General features: G+C 41.1%; 1 protein-coding gene and 2 long non-coding RNA genes across 6 annotated transcripts; 1 reads left to right on the forward strand and 2 right to left on the reverse strand.

The window, feature by feature from the left end:
• Positions 1–190: 190 nt before the first annotated feature.
• Positions 191–2347, reverse strand: LOC129767854 (uncharacterized). Of its 3 annotated transcripts, none has more exons than XM_055769095.1 (4): positions 2225–2347; positions 1831–1927; positions 1333–1541; positions 191–1273 (listed from the first exon to the last, which is right to left on the reverse strand). In XM_055769095.1, the coding sequence occupies exon 4, from the start codon at positions 1227–1229 to the stop codon at positions 318–320; it is 912 nt and encodes a 303-aa protein (XP_055625070.1). In that variant the 5' UTR covers positions 1230–1273; positions 1333–1541; positions 1831–1927; positions 2225–2347; the 3' UTR covers positions 191–317. The 3 variants fall into 3 exon arrangements, with proteins under 3 accessions (XP_055625070.1, XP_055625071.1, XP_055625072.1); XM_055769096.1 differs by having other exon boundaries at positions 1599–1927; XM_055769097.1 differs by having other exon boundaries at positions 257–1273; positions 1599–1927.
• Positions 2348–6072: 3725 nt separating this feature from the next.
• LOC129767856 (uncharacterized) lies at positions 6073–8072 on the forward strand. Of its 2 annotated transcripts, none has more exons than XR_008741585.1 (4): positions 6073–6881; positions 6958–7338; positions 7410–7804; positions 7866–8072. It is a non-coding gene; the product is annotated as an uncharacterized LOC129767856 (long non-coding RNA). The 2 variants fall into 2 exon arrangements; XR_008741584.1 differs by having other exon boundaries at positions 6076–6881; positions 7410–7731.
• Positions 8073–10771: 2699 nt separating this feature from the next.
• On the reverse strand, positions 10772–11799 carry LOC129767858 (uncharacterized). Its single transcript, XR_008741587.1, has 3 exons — positions 11709–11799; positions 11223–11654; positions 10772–11166 (listed from the first exon to the last, which is right to left on the reverse strand). It is a non-coding gene; the product is annotated as an uncharacterized LOC129767858 (long non-coding RNA).
• Between the last annotated feature and the right edge of the window lie 8733 nt (positions 11800–20532).

A 20532-nucleotide genomic window follows, 5' to 3' on the forward strand; every position in this document is an offset into this window, starting at 1 on the left:
ATAGATACTGAATGTAAAGCCCTCGGAGTGAAGCTTGTGCGACCACCATTTCTAACGGCTCCTCGATATCAGCTGAGTACAATGGATGCTCGTGTAAATGTTTCTATAGCCGCGTCAAGAGTACATGTGGAACGAGCTATACAACGCATAAAAATTATCGAAATATTCAACAACAAAATCGATACACGTTTTCTTCCTATATTGGATGATTTAATATACATTGCCTGTGGAATTGTCAATATTTCGAAGCCAATTCTGTCAAACGAACGATTTTAGAATTAGAATTTTTTTATTAATAATACTTTAGAATACATATATTAAACAGACGAATATAGATATTTCAAAAAAACATTAAAATAAACCTCCTTCAGCACTGCTACCATCGTTCTAACATAATCTGGATCGAATTGAACTTCCTGAACATAGCATTTATCATCGTATTCTGAATAGATTATAAAATCTGCTACTCTACATTTTGTTATGAACATAGTTAGTTGCAACTGTGCGTAATATTGATGATTTTTTTTCAAAACATTTAATCTTGTAAAATAGGGAAGAAAATCAATTAAATCACTCAATGATTTATTTTCCCCTTCTTTTGGACACTTAATTTCTATTATTCTCCCTTCGTTTATAACAACTCCGTCAGGAGAACATCCCAGCCATGAAATATGTGGGGGTATTACGAAACCACAACTCCAAACGTTTTTTCTGTAGTCTCGCTCATATGCTGCTATGGCTTTTGATTCGCATCGGATCCCATGTACGATTGCTGGTGTTGAAAGATGTTTCGGTGTCACCATACTCAGGATTTTACTTTTCCAATTTTTGTTCTTGTCGGGTTGATTTGTGTAGTATGTATACACAGAGTATGCACTGGATGAAGTGATGCGCCTGCTTCGTTCTTTTTTCCATTGCGATGATACTCTTTGTTCTATAGTTCTTGTACATATTTTCAAAGACTCGTATTCCGATACTTTCACATTAATTTCGAAATGAAGTTGCAGATCCTTTTCTAACGGACCTATAAATTCCATTATTTCACGATCGATCATCGTGAAGTTATCAGGATGAAACGATCTTCTCAGGAAGGATTTAAGTAGACTGCAAGTCATATTTTCTTCAATAGAAATTAACGAATCAATGGATTCTGTAGAATGACTTTGCACATCTATATCGAGAAGTGTATTCAGAACATCAGATTCATCATTTTTGTCAATATTTTTCATTTCTCGTCCTTTCTTTTCGTATGCCAGACCGCTTTAAGGGAATCCTAATAATTAATAATTAAAATTTTATTTCAAAAAATCGATCAATAAATTGGAAGCAAACCTTTCACGAAAAGCTGAAGAATGTTGGTACCCTCATCGTGAGTCAAACCCGCCGGCGAGGCAGCTTCAGTCGTATCTTTTGTATTCGTCATTTTTTTGCAGAATGCGGTCAATGGTGTTGTCTTGTACATATCGTCAGCAACTTTTTCTGCAATTTTACCCCACTTTTGTTGCAAATCTGTTACTGTAAGCAATGGAACTGAAGGGAACCTAAAAATAGAAAAATTGATTTTTGCCATTTGTATTCAAGAAAATCACAAAAAACACATTAGAAGATGTTTTAAAACGGCCATTATGTGTTTGCATTTTCCCATTCCAGCTTTGCACGAACACTGAAAAGACCACTTCTCAAAGGAAGGTCTGGTGCGGATGGAAATTTTGTGTGGATCAGCTCTAGGTGATGATGACTTCAAACAAGTCGCAAATATGGTAAAGCCGTCCTCGTGCACGGTTTGAACTCCAACAAGAAGCAAGTGGTTAGCTTGAAACACCCGTTCACCTTCGACTATCAACCTGCTTCCTCCTCCGACGTATTGAAAAATATCGGCAAGCTGCAAATTTACCGTCATCATCGAAGAGTTTATCGCATTGGATGCCTGTTTAAGAAAGAAATATTAAAGGTTTTCATTAGCTTTTCATTGCATTAGAAATATTCCGGAACTATTTTTTGTTCAAATCGCACTAAAGTAACTAAAGATTTTTACCACAGATTCAGGAAGAATCCTCGAAACATCGATTTTCATTCATAATTTTGATTCGAAACGAGAGATGAAATTCCTATTCGCAAATCATACTAGTTTTTGAATATTAATTATGGACGAACAATACAAGTACGATTTGCACGAATGGTGAAAAAAGATTATGCATATGGTATATGATATTTTCTTACTCACCATTTTTGCAGAAAGCTATAGAATCTCAAGATAACTTTGAACAAAAATTATAGTTTTTCTCACTGCGTTTGTTTACGTTTCACCCCCTAATTTGAAATGTCAAACTCAATGCCGTCAACGCGGATATTTTCAAATCGCAGGAGTAAACATTTACGTGACTCTGACTTCGTTTGTTTTTATTTCGTTCGGAAAAAACGTTATGTCAAAGGGAGGGGAGATTAAAAATGCGTTGCTCAGTGAAAGGTTGAGATGCTCTTTCAGAGATGCAATGGTTAATTAAACAATTGACGGAAAAATGTAGCTCGTTCATTTTATAATTCTAATTATTTTTGCCCTTGACAACAATACCTCTTTTATAGTGTTTTTATAGTGTCATAAGAAAAATAACACTCCTGATCGTTGGATCTCTTTTGACATTTCAATTGGATCTTTTTTGACAGCCGTTTTGATTCAGTCCGCACTACCTAGTACTGTACCAGCTGTCACCGTTTTTGGATGAACTGGGTGTTATACGAATGGAGAGTCGTATGAACAATGCTTTATGTGTGCCGTACGAAACGAGGTATCCGGTGATTCTGCCGAGATATCATCGCTGTACATGGTGACAGACATACAATTTTCGAAGTACAACGGTAGTACAGCTGTATGTCTGTCATAAGTGACGTGTCTGATGATCGACTACTATCACCGCAGATATGGACACGGTAGCAACGAATCAGTAGTGAACGAGATCCGCCAAAAATACCGTGTATCTAGACTCCGGGCAGCAGTTCGTCAGATATCCAAGAACTGTGTCTGGTGCCGTGTTTACAAGAGTAGACCAAAAACGCCGAAAATGTCTCCACTACCGTCAGCAAGATTGTCGCCGCATGTGCGTGCTTTCACTTTCGTTGGCCTCGATTATTGTGGCCCGTTCCTGATCAAGGTCAACCGATCAAGTGTTAAGCGATGGATCGCTCTTTTCTGCTGCCTAACAGTCAGAGGTGTCCATCTGGAAGTTGTACACACTCTGACAACAAAGTCGTGCAAACTGGCTATTCGCCGATTTATTTCCTGCAGAGGTTTCCCACAGGAAATATACAGCGATCAAGGAACTAATTTTGTGGGGGCAAGGAGAGAATTGGCCGAATCGCTGCGAAACGTGAACCAAGAGTTGTCAAAGACGTTCACCAACACTCGTACTCAATGGCACCTGAATCCACCAGCGGCGCCACATATGGGCGGAGCCTGGGAGCGTCTCGTCAGAACCGTCAAGGCCGCATTGGCGGCTCTGAAACTTCCGAATAAGCCGAATGAAGAGACATTCGCCACATTTGTAGCTGAAGCAGCATCAATGGTGAACTCAAGCCCGTTAACTTATGTGCCATTGGAGGACGACTGCCAGGAGTCTCTTACTCCAAACCACTTCATCCTGCTTAGTTCATCCGGAGTTGTGCAGCCTACGAAGACGCCGACGAACGAACGTGATACTTTGCGCAGTAACTGGAACCAGATTCAAAGCCTGTTGGATCAATTCTGGTCTCGCTGGATCCGCGAGTACCTACCGGTGATTGCGCTGAGAGGAAAGTGGATAGAAGACGTTGAGCCAATTAAGGTGGGGGATCTGGTGGTTATAGTAGAGGAGACAGTCAGGAACAGCTGGACTAGAGGGCGGGTTGAGCGAGTGTACCAAGGTAAAGATGGGCGGATCCGCAAAGCAGATGTTTTGACCAACAACGGAGTCTTCCAGAGGCCCGTTACGAAGTTGGCGGTGCTCGATCTCGCAGACCGTGGTATAGCTGGATCAGAACACCAGCAATACGGGGCGGGGGATGTTGCGAGCGAACCCCGTTGGGTCGATGAGGCAGGCGAAATGTTAAAGCTAGGTGACAGTGACATAACTGACAGTGCGAACCGAATTAAAATAGACAAACAATCAGACATACAAAACACAAGCTGAAGAACACAATAGGCAGACGTGAACAATTAGATTGGAAAGTGAAATTCATAAAACTTACTATTGAACACACGAATTACACAAATTAAAAGTTAAGGGACAGAAATGTGAGTCATAAATTAAAACTACATTGAATTATAAACAAATTAAAATTGAATGAATTGAAAATTTACAGCTTGAAGCTACACACATTAAAAACGTGTTTGCTCTTGAGATTGCCCATAATCTCCCGTGGAAATTCCGTGTGTTTCAACACCTACGTTTCTCCGGTTATGTCCCCGACATTACCCACCCGTCTTTTTTATATTATTTTATATTTTATAAGATTTGTTTGATATGTTATATGTTATCTCATAGTCTGTGTACGGTTTAAATTGATATAAATTGGAATCATTCCCATTTCCCCATACATTTGTTCTGTCCATTTGAGTGCTTTCCCAAACAGAGCTGTCATTAACGAGCAACTTATGCAGCCGCCAGAATAGGAACAGTCGGAGACGAATGAATCGTTGGATGTAATGTCTCCGTAAATAAAGGAGAAGAAGAATAGAAACAACGAAGGGGGAAGGCGAAGAGAGAATCCCCTTTATTCCGCGCGGCGAATGAGGTGAGATGGTTCAACTCACTGCATTCCTGCCGGCGAATGGCGTGCAGGAATGCAGGCGAATGGCGAATGGCATCAATCAATTGTGCACGGCGACATCCGCCGTTTTTGGCCTCTGATGTATCTAAATACTTACGGCTGCGTGAAACCGTTGCTATGGATTTCTACGATTTTATGCTGAAAAAGGAAAATACTTAGGTAAAAGGAATCATAATACAAACAAATGTTTACCTCCGTATCGCTTCGCTTCCATTAGAGAAATGGCAGTTGCATACACACAGTTGCCAGAAATGAAAATACTCAAGGTTATACCAGGGACAGACATACAGCTGTACTTGCGTTGTACGTGTACAGCGTTGTACAGGTACCATCGTACCATGACAGACATACTTTGGTTGTACATTGTACCGTATGTCAAACTGACAATCAGATATTTTTTCCAATTTCCACCACATATTTCAATGAAAAAGGTTTTTATTTAGTGTCTAAACTATCAAACACAACAAAAAAGTTTCCAATCTGAGTTATTAACTTAAGAGAAAGTCAATGAAAAGAACGATTATCAAGTGATTTGATTCTGCTTGTTCATGTTACCCACCACTAACCGTCTATGGCGCTGTGCACAGTACAACTGTAGCCATGTACAGCGGTAAAACAGGTCGGTACAGGTACAGCGATTGTACCGAGTTGCTTGCATGGTTCTAGTGCTGTACATGGTGACAGACATACAATTTTCGAAGTACAACGGTAGTACAGCTGTATGTCTGTCATAAGTATTACACATGCTATGAAGTAAAATGTACGAATCATTGGTAGGGGTGTACATTACATCTGACATCAGTTTAACAAAGTTTTTGTAATATTTACAAAAAAATTGCACATTTTACAAATGTTTCGACTACTAAAGATTTGGTAGCTGCATTTACTAAAGTTTTTCTCCAGTGTATAGTATATATACACTGGAGAAAACCATTAGTAAATGCAGCTACCAAATCTTTAGTAGTTGAAACCAAGACGGGTCTATGGTACTAGGTGAGGCCGTTTCGTCACTAAGTTGGTTAGGGGAGCGGTATATGAAAACAGTACGGAAGAAAGCAGAAGGGGAATTATTTCCTTGAAGCGTGAAAGAGACAGACTGATCAGGAGCGAGCTTCGGCACTAGCGTATTGGGTTTTGTTTACAAACAAAACACAGTAGACTTCCAAGATGGCTGAAGAGTGGTTTTAGCAAGTTGGCTCACCTTAGGATATACTTCTACGCGCCTTGGTTGAAACATTGGTAAAATTTACACATTTTTTGTACATATTACCAAAATTCTGTAAAACTGAAAAAGAAAACAATAACGAATGTATTACGCGGACGTAAAACGAAAAGCTGATAAGTGATAAGGAGCGAAATGTTTTTTGGACAAACTATTCATTGGAGGCTAAAAACGACAGAAATCCACGTGCATTGCGATGATGACATTTGATTGATGATCCGACTAATGTTTACTTTTTCCCTTCTTCCGTTTTCAACAGATCACAACCAGCCGCAGCAATGAATTGCTCCCCCTCGATCGACTCGTCGTCCCAGGAAGCGATGGGTATCAGTACGGCTAATCGTACCGCCAGCAGCGTGAAGCAACTGTTACGCACCGAACAATCGTCAGCAAACAAAAAATTACAATTCGGACAAAGTCGACTCGGATGAGGAGCAGTAGCACTAGCGCAGATCGTCTGTGCTGTTTCAGTTACACACTGTCTGCAGCCAAAATTATCACCAGCTGATGGACAATTTGTTCGAAAGTTCGATAGTTCCAATCACATCGCCACAACAATAATATACAATAAACTACAGCGGGAAGCGTCCGCACTCGCTTATCACGGCTAGCAACATTCTAAAGCAGCTCTTTGCGATGGCACTCAGCGACGACTACCAACAGCAGCCCACAAACCCTACCATCAAAGCACGATTTCGGAGCATACCCGGTCGCTAAACAACAGAAAATTCGCGACCGGGGGTTAACGGAGAGTCATTTTGTGTATAAAATTGCTCCAAAGTAATTTCGTCCGCTTCCTTGCTGGAACCGTCGGCGAAGATAACGGTACGAACGTGGTGTACGAGAACTATTTTAGGTAAATTTCGACGTTTTTGTGTAGTTAGATTTGTGAAAGATCTTATATATTATGAATAAGAATATTTTTCTTACAGCAGATCCGATGTTCCGCTGCACAAGCGTCGAGGAGAGGCTGGTGGCTTCCGGTGCAAGAGCAACAACTGCGACACAGAAGATTCAAATCAATCGTCGATACAGCAGAAGAAAAAATCCACCTGCAACCTAGGCCCAAACCAAATCAGCTGCCTCTACTGTCAATGCATGTTACCCTCGGACAACTTCAGGAGACTGCTATCTCGTCGAATGAATTACTCATGACAGATTCCGCCGCCAAGGAGTGTTTTACTGACATTGACCTCCAAGGGAGAGATGTTAGAAAACAGAAAAGAAAGGTCCCCGATTCAAAGCTATAATGTGGCCGAGTGAAAAACATACAACATACATGCAGCTTCCATCGGGATTACCAGTGAGAATAGGTGAATATTCAATTATTTTCTAAATGTTTGCCGCACTGTTACACAACTCGTTCTATTTTGTTGAAATCCAGCTATTCCATGTGTTGAACGCGATTGTTGCATTTGGCAACGTATTCGCGATAGGGGCACCCGTGAGCAACGTGAACCACATCAAGAAGAGCAAAGAGCGTACGACATGCATTATCGAGGATTTGTGTTTCGATGTCCCATCCGAGTATGTACGACGTGGTTCCGATTTCCATCTTCAAATCACCTCCGAAGTTGAGGATGAATTGATGTAATTTGCGATTTGGGTCGCGTAGCGAGAACGACGAGGTGGATATATGGGAAGCACTGAGAGTCCAACTGCCACTAACATTAAACTTCTACGAAGGCGATAAGTTGCGAGGGCTTGTATGTTTGTTTGTATTTTTACTCTCTATTGTTTGACATATGAATTTTTGGCGTATTTGGATTCTTTTTAACGGTTAAGTTAATTCTATATTTTCTTTTCAAGTTTTGACTGTGCATCTTTTTTTCATTTTCAGGTGAAAAACACCTGCCGCACTCAAGGCCTTTTTCATAACGAAACTCAATTTTTGTATTTCAACCATGTGGTTCTGCCTAAGCTGTAGAGGATGAGGATGCCCGAAAAAGCATGCTATTGAGTACTGTAATACAAAACTCACTCGTTAAAAGCCTACTGGAAAAGCTTTTCAATAATTAAATAAAAATAAAAATATTTCAACACAGCTTTTGAAATATATATTCAAAACATATTGTTATTATCCCTAATCCCAATTATAAATGAGAACCATCAATTTCACTTGTATTGTACCTATGGTGGGCCAACAAATCAGCCAACACTGAACGGACGAATCGATTTTGTTGGGTCAAAATTGAGCCAACACTGGACTTATAAACCGTAGTTTCGTTTGGCATTGGTGTCTACCAATTTTTTTCGTAGGATGTACCAATGATTAGTAGGGTCGAAAATGACTAACGAATTGGTAATATTTACCAAAAAATTCGTCATATTTACTAAATATTTATCTCAGTGTACTTGCGCATAATACCATGGACAGACATACAACTGTACTAGCACTGTACGTGTACAGCGTTGTACAGGTACCACGATAGCATGACACACATACTTTGGTTGTACATTGTACCGCATGTCAGACTGACAATCAGAAGTTTGAATTTATTGCATTGTATTTTCACCAATATTTCAATGAAAAAGGTTTTTATTTAGCGTCTAAACTATCGAACACAACAAATATGTTTCCAATCTAAGTTATTAATTCAAAAGAAAGTCAATGAAAAGAATGTATACCAAATGTTTTGATTCGTTTTGTTCATGTTACCCACCACTAACCGTCTATGGCGCTGCGCACAGTACAACTGTAGCCATGTACAGCAGTAAAATAGGTCGGTACAGGTACAGCGATTGTACCGAGTTGCTTGCATGGTTCTAGCGCTGTACATGGTGACAGACATACAATTTTCGAAGTACAACGCAAGTACAGCTGTATGTCTGTCATAAGTATAAGTCTGTGAGACCGAGAAATCAATCCCACATTCCGTTTTGCCTGCCAAGATTGGGTCGATGAAATGTCAACAATCGACCTCATATGCTGCCACTTTGCAATCGAGTTATCGACCTTTCATATGCATTCGCCGAACAATTTGACGCCACTTTCTTGCCAACATTTACAAGGCGTCGACCTGCTTGCAATGCTGCGTCCAGCACTGCTCACCTCTTGTTTGTATTAGTTTGTTATGAAACATGAAAATAAAATGCATTGATCGATTTTAATCATTTTATTAAAAAAAATTAAAAATGCATATGAAATTTAAACTAGACATATAATGCAATCGGTGCATCCGGGTTGTCTGGATTGACAATTCAAATCCAGCTGAGAACTTTTCTCACATATGTGGCGCAATGCATATTCGCATATATTATTCAATGAGCGCGAAGCACGGGATCTCCGATAGGGAAAATTGCTCGAAATACTATCGATGGTCAGGTCGATGTTGATGCTGTCCCCCGGGATAGCCACCAGGGCTTGGAGGATACTGTTGCGGGAAAGCTGATGCTGTTGGCTGCTGTGATAGAAGTAGAAATAAGCACTGTGGGGATGGGGGAAATCATTTTTCTTACTCACCAGTTGATGGAAGCAAAAAAGTCCGATTATTCCAACTGATTTTACAATGCATTACACGCTTTACCACACTTTGCAGATGCTTCGCGACTTTAATTTTTCCGCTCGACTCACCACCGCTTCTTGAACTGGGTGGGAATGGTGAAAGTGACTAATTAGAAGCACTTATTGCGGCTAGATTAGATGCACTCGTTTCGCTGTTATAATTCTTGTCCGAAAATACAACCTCCCCGTCGGCGATTTTCTTCTCATTCTCCTCGTCCGAGTAATCGTCATAAATCTCATCATCCGGACTGTCCGCGACGGGTGCGTAAAATATCTCCAAGTAGACTTTCAGCAACGCCACATGCTCTCCATCCGTCAACAACCAGTTCGCATTACTGTCGTCATACTCCCACCAATCAAAATCTTTTCCCGAATCGATGCAAAACTAAATAAGCAACAGCTGACTGCTGGGATCCACCAGCGGAATGAACGCCGGAGGAAAATCATTCGGGGTTTCCATAGCAACCAGGGCCGAAAAATGGGCCATATCGTAGACCAAACAGCAACGGGGTCGATGGCACTTATTTGACGGCACCTAGAACGATAGACACTACCAAACGGAATCGGCGAAAAGGCTTCCCCGTTCATATCGCGCAAAAACACATCCGACATGACAATGATGGTTCGCCGCATAATTTGCGCCAACGCTAGCACTGAATCTCCCTCCAGGCTCTTATAAGTGGCAGCATTTTCATCGTCCATCGAGCTCGCGTCGAAATTTTTCTTCATCAACAGCGAGTGCCTCCGCGAGGCACATTTTGAGTTCCGCTGAGATTTTGGCGAAGCGATCGCCATAAACTCCTCCCACTCCCGGGCCCGCTCGGTTTCGCAGAAAACGAAACCGGCCTGTCTGTTGAGATGGGTCTGAAAAAATAATAGTTATAAAATGAATAGCAGAAAAAGATTCCATATTCACTAGTTATATGTAGTGATCCCCGATAATCGTTCGATTAATCGATTAATCGAATGCTTCCTACAGAAATCGATTATTAATCGAACGAATACTGCCCACAATCCGTTTTGCCTGCCAAGATCGGGTCGATGAAATGTCAACAATCGACCTCAAATGCTGCCACCTTGCAATCGATTTATCGACCTTTCATATGCATTCATCGAACAACTTGACGCCACATTTTTGCCAACATATGCAAGGCGTCGACCTGCATGTAACGCTGCTTCCAACACTGATCGTCTCTTGTTTGTATTGGTTTGTTATGAAACATGAAAAGGAAAAACATTGATCGATTTTAATCATTTTATTCAAAAAAACACAAAATGCATATAAAATATAAACAAGATATATAATGCAATCGGTGCATTCAGGTTGTCTGGATTGACGATTCGAATCCAGCTCCTTTTTCTCCTTGACACACATATGTGGCTGAGGAGGTTTCTTCAATGTGCGTGAAGCACGGGATCTCCGATGGGGAAAATTGCTCGAAATACTATCGATGGCCAGGTCCTGCTGCTGTTACTGATGATGCTGTTCCCCGGAATAGCACCCTGGACTTAAAGGATACTGCTGCGGGAAAGCTGATGCTGTTGGCTGGCGTGACAGAAGTGGAAATAAGCAATGTGGTGATGAGGGAAATCATCTTTCTCATTCGCCGATTGATTGAGTCGGATGTATTCATAGCTGAAACAAAATAAAATGATTAGTAAGTGAAAAGCAGAAATGAATTCCCTACTCACCAGTTGTATGATCCGGATAAAAATGCGAACTATTAAAATATCATGCGATTACGTTCGCTTACCTCGCCTATTTTCATTCTACTATACAACGGAATCAGTGCATTCGGGTTCCTCCGGGTGGTAATTCAGCTGAGCAAGTTGATAAATACCTCCTTGTCGTTGAGTTTTCGTGTCTGAAGAGGATTTTGAATGTGCGCGAAGCACGGAACCTCTAATGGGGAAAGTTCTTCGCAATACCATACCATGGTCAAATTCTGCTGCTGCTGCTGTTGATGCTGTCCCCCGGCATCGCCAACAGGGGTTATAGGTTACTGCTGCAGGAAAACGGATGTTGTTGGCTGCTGTGATAGAAGTGGAAATCCGCACTGATGGGAGAAATCATCTTTCTCACTTACCGATTGATGGAAGCAAACGAGTCGAATGTATTCATAGCTGATAAGATAAAATAATTAATAATTAAAAAGCCGAAATATATTTCATACTCACCAGTTGTATGATCCATTTGTTTTTGTTTGAGATGACAGTTTAGCGGAGTGGAAAAAGAACCACCAGTGATGCCATTTGGTTTGTTTAATTATTCAGTATTTTCGACTAACGAACTATCCGCGTTGGCGATATTGGGGAATAGGCATGACAGTATGGATTTGCAGAAGGAATGAATACACTTTTAAAATGAAAATTATGAATGAACATGATTTTTCCTTAATCAAATTAGTACTCTATGTAAGTTAAAATCACCATTTCCTGCAAGTGGTGAAAAAACGTCATAAAAAATATGTTTTGAGATATTTTTATATTATAATGACAAGTTTTTTTGAGAATATCTGAACGTCTATAGAAAATAATTCAAATTAGGGTCATGACAACGTACTTTAAGTAGAAAAAATTATGCCAAGAAAAAAATTTCATACAAATTTTAGCAAATACAAACTGATTCGGGCCGACTAATATGATAGAGAATAGTTTGTCTCATACAAACTAATGCCGTATCCAGATGTCGATACCTAATCGTCGTCATAGTGAATAGGTAACAGCGTTACGGTCGTTGTTAGGTCGATGTTTTTTTCGTCGATTGGATTGTGGGTGCACAACCAATAATCGAAGCGAACGAATAATTTACGTCGATTAATCGATCCAAACCCAGAGCAAAAAAAACCGTACGGCCGCTGCAGTATTATCCTGAAAATCAATCATTATCTTTGACGCTCTCCTAAACTCCTAAAAGAAGCTCAATGCCATCGATTCGAAATGAGCTTCGTTTAAGAGTTTAGGGGAGTGTAAAAGATAATAATTGATTTTCAGGCGGAATGAACACTTTTTTGATTCCAGATGGCCTTCTAACAAATGAGAAATATTAGTCTAACTAATTATTTCTCTCAGTGTGAAGATTAATCGATTAATCGATTATTTGGAGCGATTAATCGTATCGAATAATGCCGGATTCACAATCATTCACATTGAGAGCGATTTTTTTCTTTAATAACGATTTTTATTCGCCAACCAATCAGAGCAAAGCGCGAAATCACCCATGACAGTGCGAAAAAAGATAGAACTCTCCAAGCTTTTGCTGCGAAAATCGCGTTGCTTTGACAGGAGACGCTACATACATCAGAGAGATGGAACAAGATATGCTAGATAAGAGGAATGATATATCGAAATGAATGTTCAGCTATATACATATGAACCGCTTCAATAAGTGAGAGCTAAGTCGATCAACTAATGCAAGCATATTGCTGCATAATCATAATTATTTTTACATATTTTTGTTAATATCCTATTGAATTAGCTAGTTTTCCAATTATTAATTATCTGGAATACTTGCATACACACTTCTAACGATATAATTTTGTTCCACCAATCTAGTACGACCTTGTCCATAACAAAAATGGCAGTGTGATTAGAGGGATGCAGGTTTGACAGACAGATTATGACAGATTATCGCGCAATACCGCGCACCATTCTCTGAAAAATGTCGCGCGTGAGTAAATCGCAGACGATTAAAAACCTGCATTGTAAAGGAAACATAACAAACTGCTGAAAAGTATTCGATTAATGGATGAACGATTAATTTCAAAAATCCGGTTGTTTTGGTCAAGGCGCCTAGAAGTATATCCTAAGGTGAGGCCGTTTCGTCACAAAGTTGGTTAGGGGAGCGGTATATGAAAACAGTACGGCAGAAAGCAGAAGGGGAAATATTTGGTTGTAGCGTGAAAGAGACAGACTGATCACGAGCGAGCTTCGGCACTAGCGTATTGTGTTTCGCTTACAAACAAAACACAGTAGATTTCCAAGATATCTAGATAGGTCGTTATCTAGAAGGTCGTTATACACTAAGTGGTGCGGACTCAATCCACTTCATTTTCAAGCAAATTTATGGATTTTTTCAAGCGATTTCTTGCAATAAATTCTCAGACCACCAGAGATGCCAGATTAACAGATATGTTTGTAAATTTACAGACATATCTGTAAAACACTTTTTATTTTTGTTGCAGACTTTTTAGATACAACAATATTTCACAGGTTTTTGAAAAATGAAAGGCTCTGTTTATCACATCAAAGATATTTGACTCATCGTATTACATTTTTCCATAGTTTTAATACATAAAAAGTTTTCATATTCAGTTTATATCAATACACATGACGTTAGACCTATTTTTTGAGTAATTCATTAACACCTTGTCGTCCGGCGTAATCACAGTGTTTATGTGCGCAAAATAGGTCGCATTGCAGTGATGTCGTGAGCATAGTATTGCTCAGTGGCCGACGACAGTACTTCAGTATCTTTTGCATTCTGTTGATGTTTTGTTTGGTAGCAATAAATTGTATACGTCAGCGTTTTTCATGATTTCATAAGTACTTTTTGTTAAGTTAGCAACCCTATTGCAACCGACCAATACATTGCTAAAGGCAACCTACCTAGTTATAAGTATTGCTTTGACGTTTCTCCCAAAACTCTGTCTCTTTTCACGCTAGTCATCGTTCAATAAAGACGCGTTTATTTATTGCCGCTCTGCCTATTTTATTAGGTTATGGGCTAGGTCGGTTAGGTCGGAAGAAAAGTCCGGAACATTCTTTTTTTCGAAAGTAGTAAACGCGGAAATGGGTGACGAAAAGTTGTGGCTGTTTGATGGAACGAATTTCGGAAACTGGAAATTCCGAATTGAGGTTCTGATGGAGGACAAAAATTTGCTGGATTGTCTGGAGAATGCCATCGATAACGAGGAGTACGCGAGGGAGCTTCCGGGGGACACAGTGGCTGTCAAGGTGGAGAAGAAGAAGAAACTCGACGATCGTATGGCCAGGGATAAGAAGTGCAAAAATTTGCTCATCCACCGAATAGCAGAGGATCAATTGGACTACGTAAAGGACAAACGGACGGCGAAAGAAGCGTGGGATGCTTTGAAGAACGCGTTCGAGCGTGTCGGGATCGCAGGTAAATTATTCCTGAAGAAGCAGTTCCAGGAATTGCGGTTAAAAGAAGGCGAAAATGTGAAGACGTATCTGCTGCAGTTTGAAAAAGTGCTGCGAGAGATGAAGGCTGCCGGGGTGAAAATCGACGAGGAGGATGTTGTTTGCCAGCTGTTGCTATCGCTACCGAAGTCTTTTGATGCGTTAATCACGGCTTTGGAAACCATTCAACCGGATCACTTGACTATGGAGTACGTGAAGAAGAGGCTGATGGACGAGTCGGCAAAACGTGCGAATCAAACGGGTCATGCGGTGGATTATGTTGGTGAATCGGCTTTTGCTGGAAAGAAAGCCGGTTTCAAATGTTTCGAGTGTGGCAGATTCGGGCACAAACGTGTGGACTGTCCCGATTATCGACCTACATGTAGTAGGGAACGCGAGGAAAATACCAAGCCAAAGGGGAAATCCAATCGAAAAATCAAAGGAACCGCACATGCTACGTGCGAGGATGAAACTTTGTTTATTGCAACCACAGACATCGGTGCATTTGTGGCGCCTGCTGTGAGGACGGGTAAACGAATTGAATGGTTTTTAGATTCAGGTGCGACAGATCACATGGTGAAAGAGAAGCGACTGTTCGAGGAAATACACTCACTTAGACGGAAGGTGTGCATTTCAGTGGCCAAGTCCGGTCAAGTTATCGTGGCGGAATCTGCCGGTACAATCCGTGTCGATATGATGATCGATGGTAAGAAGCAGCCAGCGGTGGTGAAGGATGTTTTGTACGTACCGGAGTTGCAGTGTAATTTGTTCTCCGTGCGCCGACTCGAAGACAGTGGTATGACGGTGAAGATTGCTGCAGGAAAAGTGATTATCCAAAAGGCAAAGCGGATCGTGTGCATGGGACACAGAAGCGGTCAGCTGTATGCTCTTCATATATACTCTCGTGGAGATATGGTATCAGCAAATGCGAGTGCCATGACGACGAAAAACGACGTTTTTGATTTGTGGCATCGGAGATACGGTCACCTAGGAGGGACTAATATGAAGAACCTCTGGAAAAACGGGGTTATCGAGACAGCAGCGAAGATTCGTGATTGGCCTGACCGATGTATATGTGAGGTATGTTTAGCAGGAAAACAAACAAGACAACCCTTTAACAATGTCGTGGAGAGACATTCATCTCGACCGTTAGAGCTCATCCACTCCGATGTGTGCGGGCCGTTCAATCCAACCACTTGGAACGGGAAACGTTTTTTGTGTCATTTATGGACGATTACAGTCATTTCACGGCGGTGTATTTGTTGGCATCGAAAGATGAAGTACAGGAGAAATTTGAGCAGTATTGTGCACATGTGACTGCATTTTTCAACACGAAGGTAGCGAGACTCAGGTGCGACAATGGCGGGGAGTACACCAGCAAATCATTTGCGAAATATTGCCGCACTGAGGGAATTCGAATGGAGGTAACAGTTCCGTACAGCCCACAGCAGAACGGGGTAGCGGAACGATTGAATCGCACCTTGTTGGACAAAGCTCGTTCCATGATGCAAGACGCTGGTTTACCGAAATCGATGTGGGGTGAAGCGGTTCTCACTGCCGCATTCATTCTGAATAGAAGTCCGACGTCTGCTCTAGAAGAGAAGAAAACACCGTTTGAATTATGGTACGGTAGGAAGCCAAATGTGGATAAAATGCGTGTGTTTGGATCAACAGCATTCACATGGGTGCCAAAGGAAAAACGTGGAAAATTGGACCCAAGAAGTGAAAAAAATGTGATGGTGGAATACACGGCGAATGGATACAGGATCTGGGATCCTAGGAGGAAAACAATCTTCACTTCCCGTGATGTTGTGTTTGACGAAGAACGGAAAACGGAGCGAAAACAAGATCCAATAAAAGTGTCCTGTGAATCAGCCGAAGAAGACGAACCTGGCCTGGAAACGGACAACGTGTCGGTGCAGACTGAACCAACGGATTATGAATCATCTGAAGAGATTGATGCTGAGGAAAAAGCTGCCGATGCGCTCCCTCCGCAATTAGAAGTTGACAACTGTCCAGCAGAAATGTCGACGAGGCCCAGTGGACGGGAGCGCAAGCTCCCCGGTAAGTTTCACGATTTTATTACTGGATTTGGAGCAAATACTGGCGGTGAATGTTTTGCAGGTTCAGCCGGAGTTGATGCTGTTATGGCGTTCGCATTGAACGCAGAGGCGTTTGTTGAGGATCTACCATCAACCATCGATGGTCTGAGAAAACGAAGCGACTGGAACCAATGGAAGTCTGCCATCGAAAGTGAGCTCGAATCGCTCAGGAAAAACGAGACGTGGTTACTCGTACCGAAACCAGCAGGAAAGCACCTTGTGGACTGCAAGTGGGTGTTCAAAGTTAAGTGCGACGAGGCTGGAAATGTGGATCGCTACAAAGCGCGATTGGTTGCGAAAGGCTGCTCACAACGGAAGGGGTTCGACTACGACGAGACGTATGCACCCGTAGTCAAAATCACCACTGTTAGAACGCTCTTGGCGGTGGCGAATAAAAAAGGGTATTACATTCATCAGATGGACGTACGTACTGCTTTCCTCAACGGTGTACTGAAGGAGGAAATATATATGCGACAACCTGAAGGTCTCGAGAGTACGAATCCAGATTTTGTGTATCGTCTCAAGAAAGCCTTATATGGCCTGAAGCAAGCTCCGAGGAGCTGGAATGATAAATTCCATTCATTCATGACGAAGCTCGGATTCAAACGGTCCAACGTAGATACCTGTCTCTATAAGATGAGTTGGAAGGAATCCGTCGTCTATCCGTTTGTTGTACGTTGACGACATCATTCTTGTATCTGATAGAATGGATTTATTGACTAGGTTCAAACAGCAACTGTCGAAACAATTTGAGATGTCTGATATGGGGGAGTTGAAACTCTTCCTTGGTCTGAAAGTGGACCGTGATTTCAGCGGAGGTACCTTGAAGATTAGTCAACCTAAGTACATAGCGGATATGTTGCAAAGGTTCGGTATGGCCGACTGTAAGCCAGTGGCGACACCGTTAGAACCAAACTTGAAATTGGAAATCGAGGAACATCATGTGACAAAGAAGTCGTACAGGGAACTCATTGGCTGTTTAACGTACTTGGCACTTGCGTCGCGTCCAGATATAAGTGTAGCAGTAAATTTCTTCAGCCGCTTCCAGTCCGCACCAACCGAGATTCATTGGTGTCACCTGAAACGTATACTGCGATACCTAAAGGGGACCATAAACATGAGTTTGGTCTATCATCAGAATGAAGAAGAGCCATTAGTAGGCTATGCCGATGCTGACTGGGGCAACGATCAAGACGATCGACGCTCAATTTCCGGCAACGTGTTTCTAGTTTATGGAGCAACTGTTTCATGGATGACTCGAAAGCAAGCAACGGTGTCTCTATCGTCAACGGAGGCCGAGTACATATCCCTAAGTCAAGCTGCGTGTGAGGGGATTTGGATTAAAAATTTGCTTGAAGAACTTGGTGTCGTTTTTAGTCATCCCATATCACTATTTGAAGACAACCAATCTTGTATCCGAATCGCTGAGGAGCCGAGGGATCACAAGCGGATGAAGCACATCGACATCCGGTATAACTTCGTTCGTGAGAAGATCCAGAGCGGTGTTTTCAAAATATTATACAAGCCAACATCGGAGCAAGTGGCTGACATCTTTACAAAAGGATTGGCACGTGGACCGTTTGAACATTTACGGAACAAGCTAGGGTTGTTCGGTTGAGTGGAGGTGTTAAGTTAGCAACCCTATTGCAACCGACCAATACATTGCTAAAGGCAACCTACCTAGTTATAAGTATTGCTTTGACGTTTCTCCCAAAACTGTGTCTCTTTTCACGCTAGTCATCGTTCAATAAAGACGCGTTTATTTATTGCCGCTCTGCCTATTTTATTACTTTTGCCCTGAAATCATTGCAGACGAAACCGACAATACGATTCTCCACCATGAATGAAAAATTGCATTAAATGTATCTATACTATACTTCAAAATTTCATGACAGTGAGGGAACAGAGTCGAGAACTTATGAGAACTATCGATGAGATTGGTAAACTTAACAGATTGTAATTTCAAGAACAGCCGACGACAAACCAAGTAAACCGAATTAGCGCTGCCGCCGTCAAGCGAATAAATTTTTAGCAAACGTACGGTGCAACATGTGCGTCGCTAATTTCCTTAAAAATGACTCTCCTAGAGGGGTATCTTTTGAGTAAACGACAATGAGTTGATTCTCAAAGCCTCAACCCTTTCGTTACGAGCGTCGTCTTTAGACGACATGAAATTCATACTGCTCCGAGCGAAAACGGAGACCGTTTCATCCAGGTCCTTGAGCATCCCTTTAACCTCGCACTGTTAGCCTATATATATCAGCCTGAGGGCATCCGTATACTAGCACATAGGATTTGACAGCGTCAAACATGTCCGGGTCGCAAATGCAATTTGCGACCACTGTCACTCGCGAGAACTGCCAAACTCTCAAGCTGGTGTAAAACAAGGCAAGTACTACCACATACTACCAGGTGGGTCAAAACGTGAAGTGGTTTTCTGCAGCCATTTAAAAAATACACAAAAGTAAATTAAGACGATTGAGCACAATTTGTGGAATATACTGATACTTTATGAAATACTCATTGCTATATTCATTGTATTCATTACGTTTTACGCTGCAAGCGTTTCATTTATTGTCTTTGCGTTGAAGGCACCATAATGATTTGCGCCATTTGGAAAACGAAATTAAGGACGAAATTAACACACTTCTAGAACAAAAAATAATGAATGAAAATTTACTTTTCTGTATTCAATATGTATTCTATGTAATAGAGTAATACGTTTCCTCGAAAATTGTGAAATAATATGAAACTGAAATTGTGTTTGATGCTGATTTTATATTATAATGGTGAGTTTTTGTGATTATTGTGTATATTTGGAAATATACAACCAAATGGCTAAGTAAGCGTCAGGACTACGTGTTTTAAGTAATCGAATAACTTAAAAATCTACATACTATTTATAAGATTTCAAAACTACCTTCTTTAAATTTTCACGAATTTAACGATTGTTTCGAGTTAAATATGACGTTTACGTTTACGTGCGTTTTAAGCCAGATGTAAATAAGGTATTTTAGTGCGGTGATAGCTGTGTTCTTCGGCTGAAAAGTGAAGCTAAAAATTCATTACATTACATTTCACATAATTTTTTTTTTCAAAAAACAATTCTTTTTTTAGTTAGCGAATGGGCGCACCTTGTTCCATAGATTTGCCTTGAGTTCGCCGAGTAATTTGATAGGTTTGGCAATGACAGCTAAATTTGTAGCACATCTTGACTCGCGGATCATATCCCCTTGCCCGGGGCTTGATATATATCTATATAAATGAAAATGAAAAGCAGAAATCTGTTCGTAAGCGGGCCTCAAAGAAGGGATGATCCGATTTAAGCCTTCTTTATTTTATTGTATTCGTCTCTTCCCGTAGGTCAATATAGTGGAGATCAAAATCGGAAAGTTTCCGGAAAACTCAGAAGGAATGTCGAAAAATTCGGAAAATGAATGTCGCAAATATTAATGCGACATGCCGAGGCACCACTCAGTGTTGCATTGGAGGCGATTTTGACTTGTAATTAGACATTGGCGATGAGAGTGAAACAGTGTCGAAGCCTGGTTGGGACTTTCAATGTGGGACCATAATTTAGGCCCCGAACTTGATGTTTACAAAAATGTTCAATTAGAGGTAAAAAGGTCCAATTAAACGTGTCGCATTACAGATCTGTCCAATTTTCTAAATGTCGCATTAAATGTAAACTACTGTATATACAGCCATTTCATGCCAATAAAGTGGTTCTCAAGGGGAAAAATGATTTTTCAGACCAC

This window comes from Toxorhynchites rutilus, chromosome 2, assembly GCF_029784135.1.
Source record: "Toxorhynchites rutilus septentrionalis strain SRP chromosome 2, ASM2978413v1, whole genome shotgun sequence".
NCBI lineage: Eukaryota > Metazoa > Arthropoda > Insecta > Diptera > Culicidae > Toxorhynchites > Toxorhynchites rutilus.

What these genes read in the sequence shown, in the direction of transcription:
- LOC129767854 (XM_055769095.1), bottom strand. Translation starts at nt 1,229, where the DNA reads ATGAAAAATATTGACAAAAATGATGAATCTGATGTTCTGAATACACTT.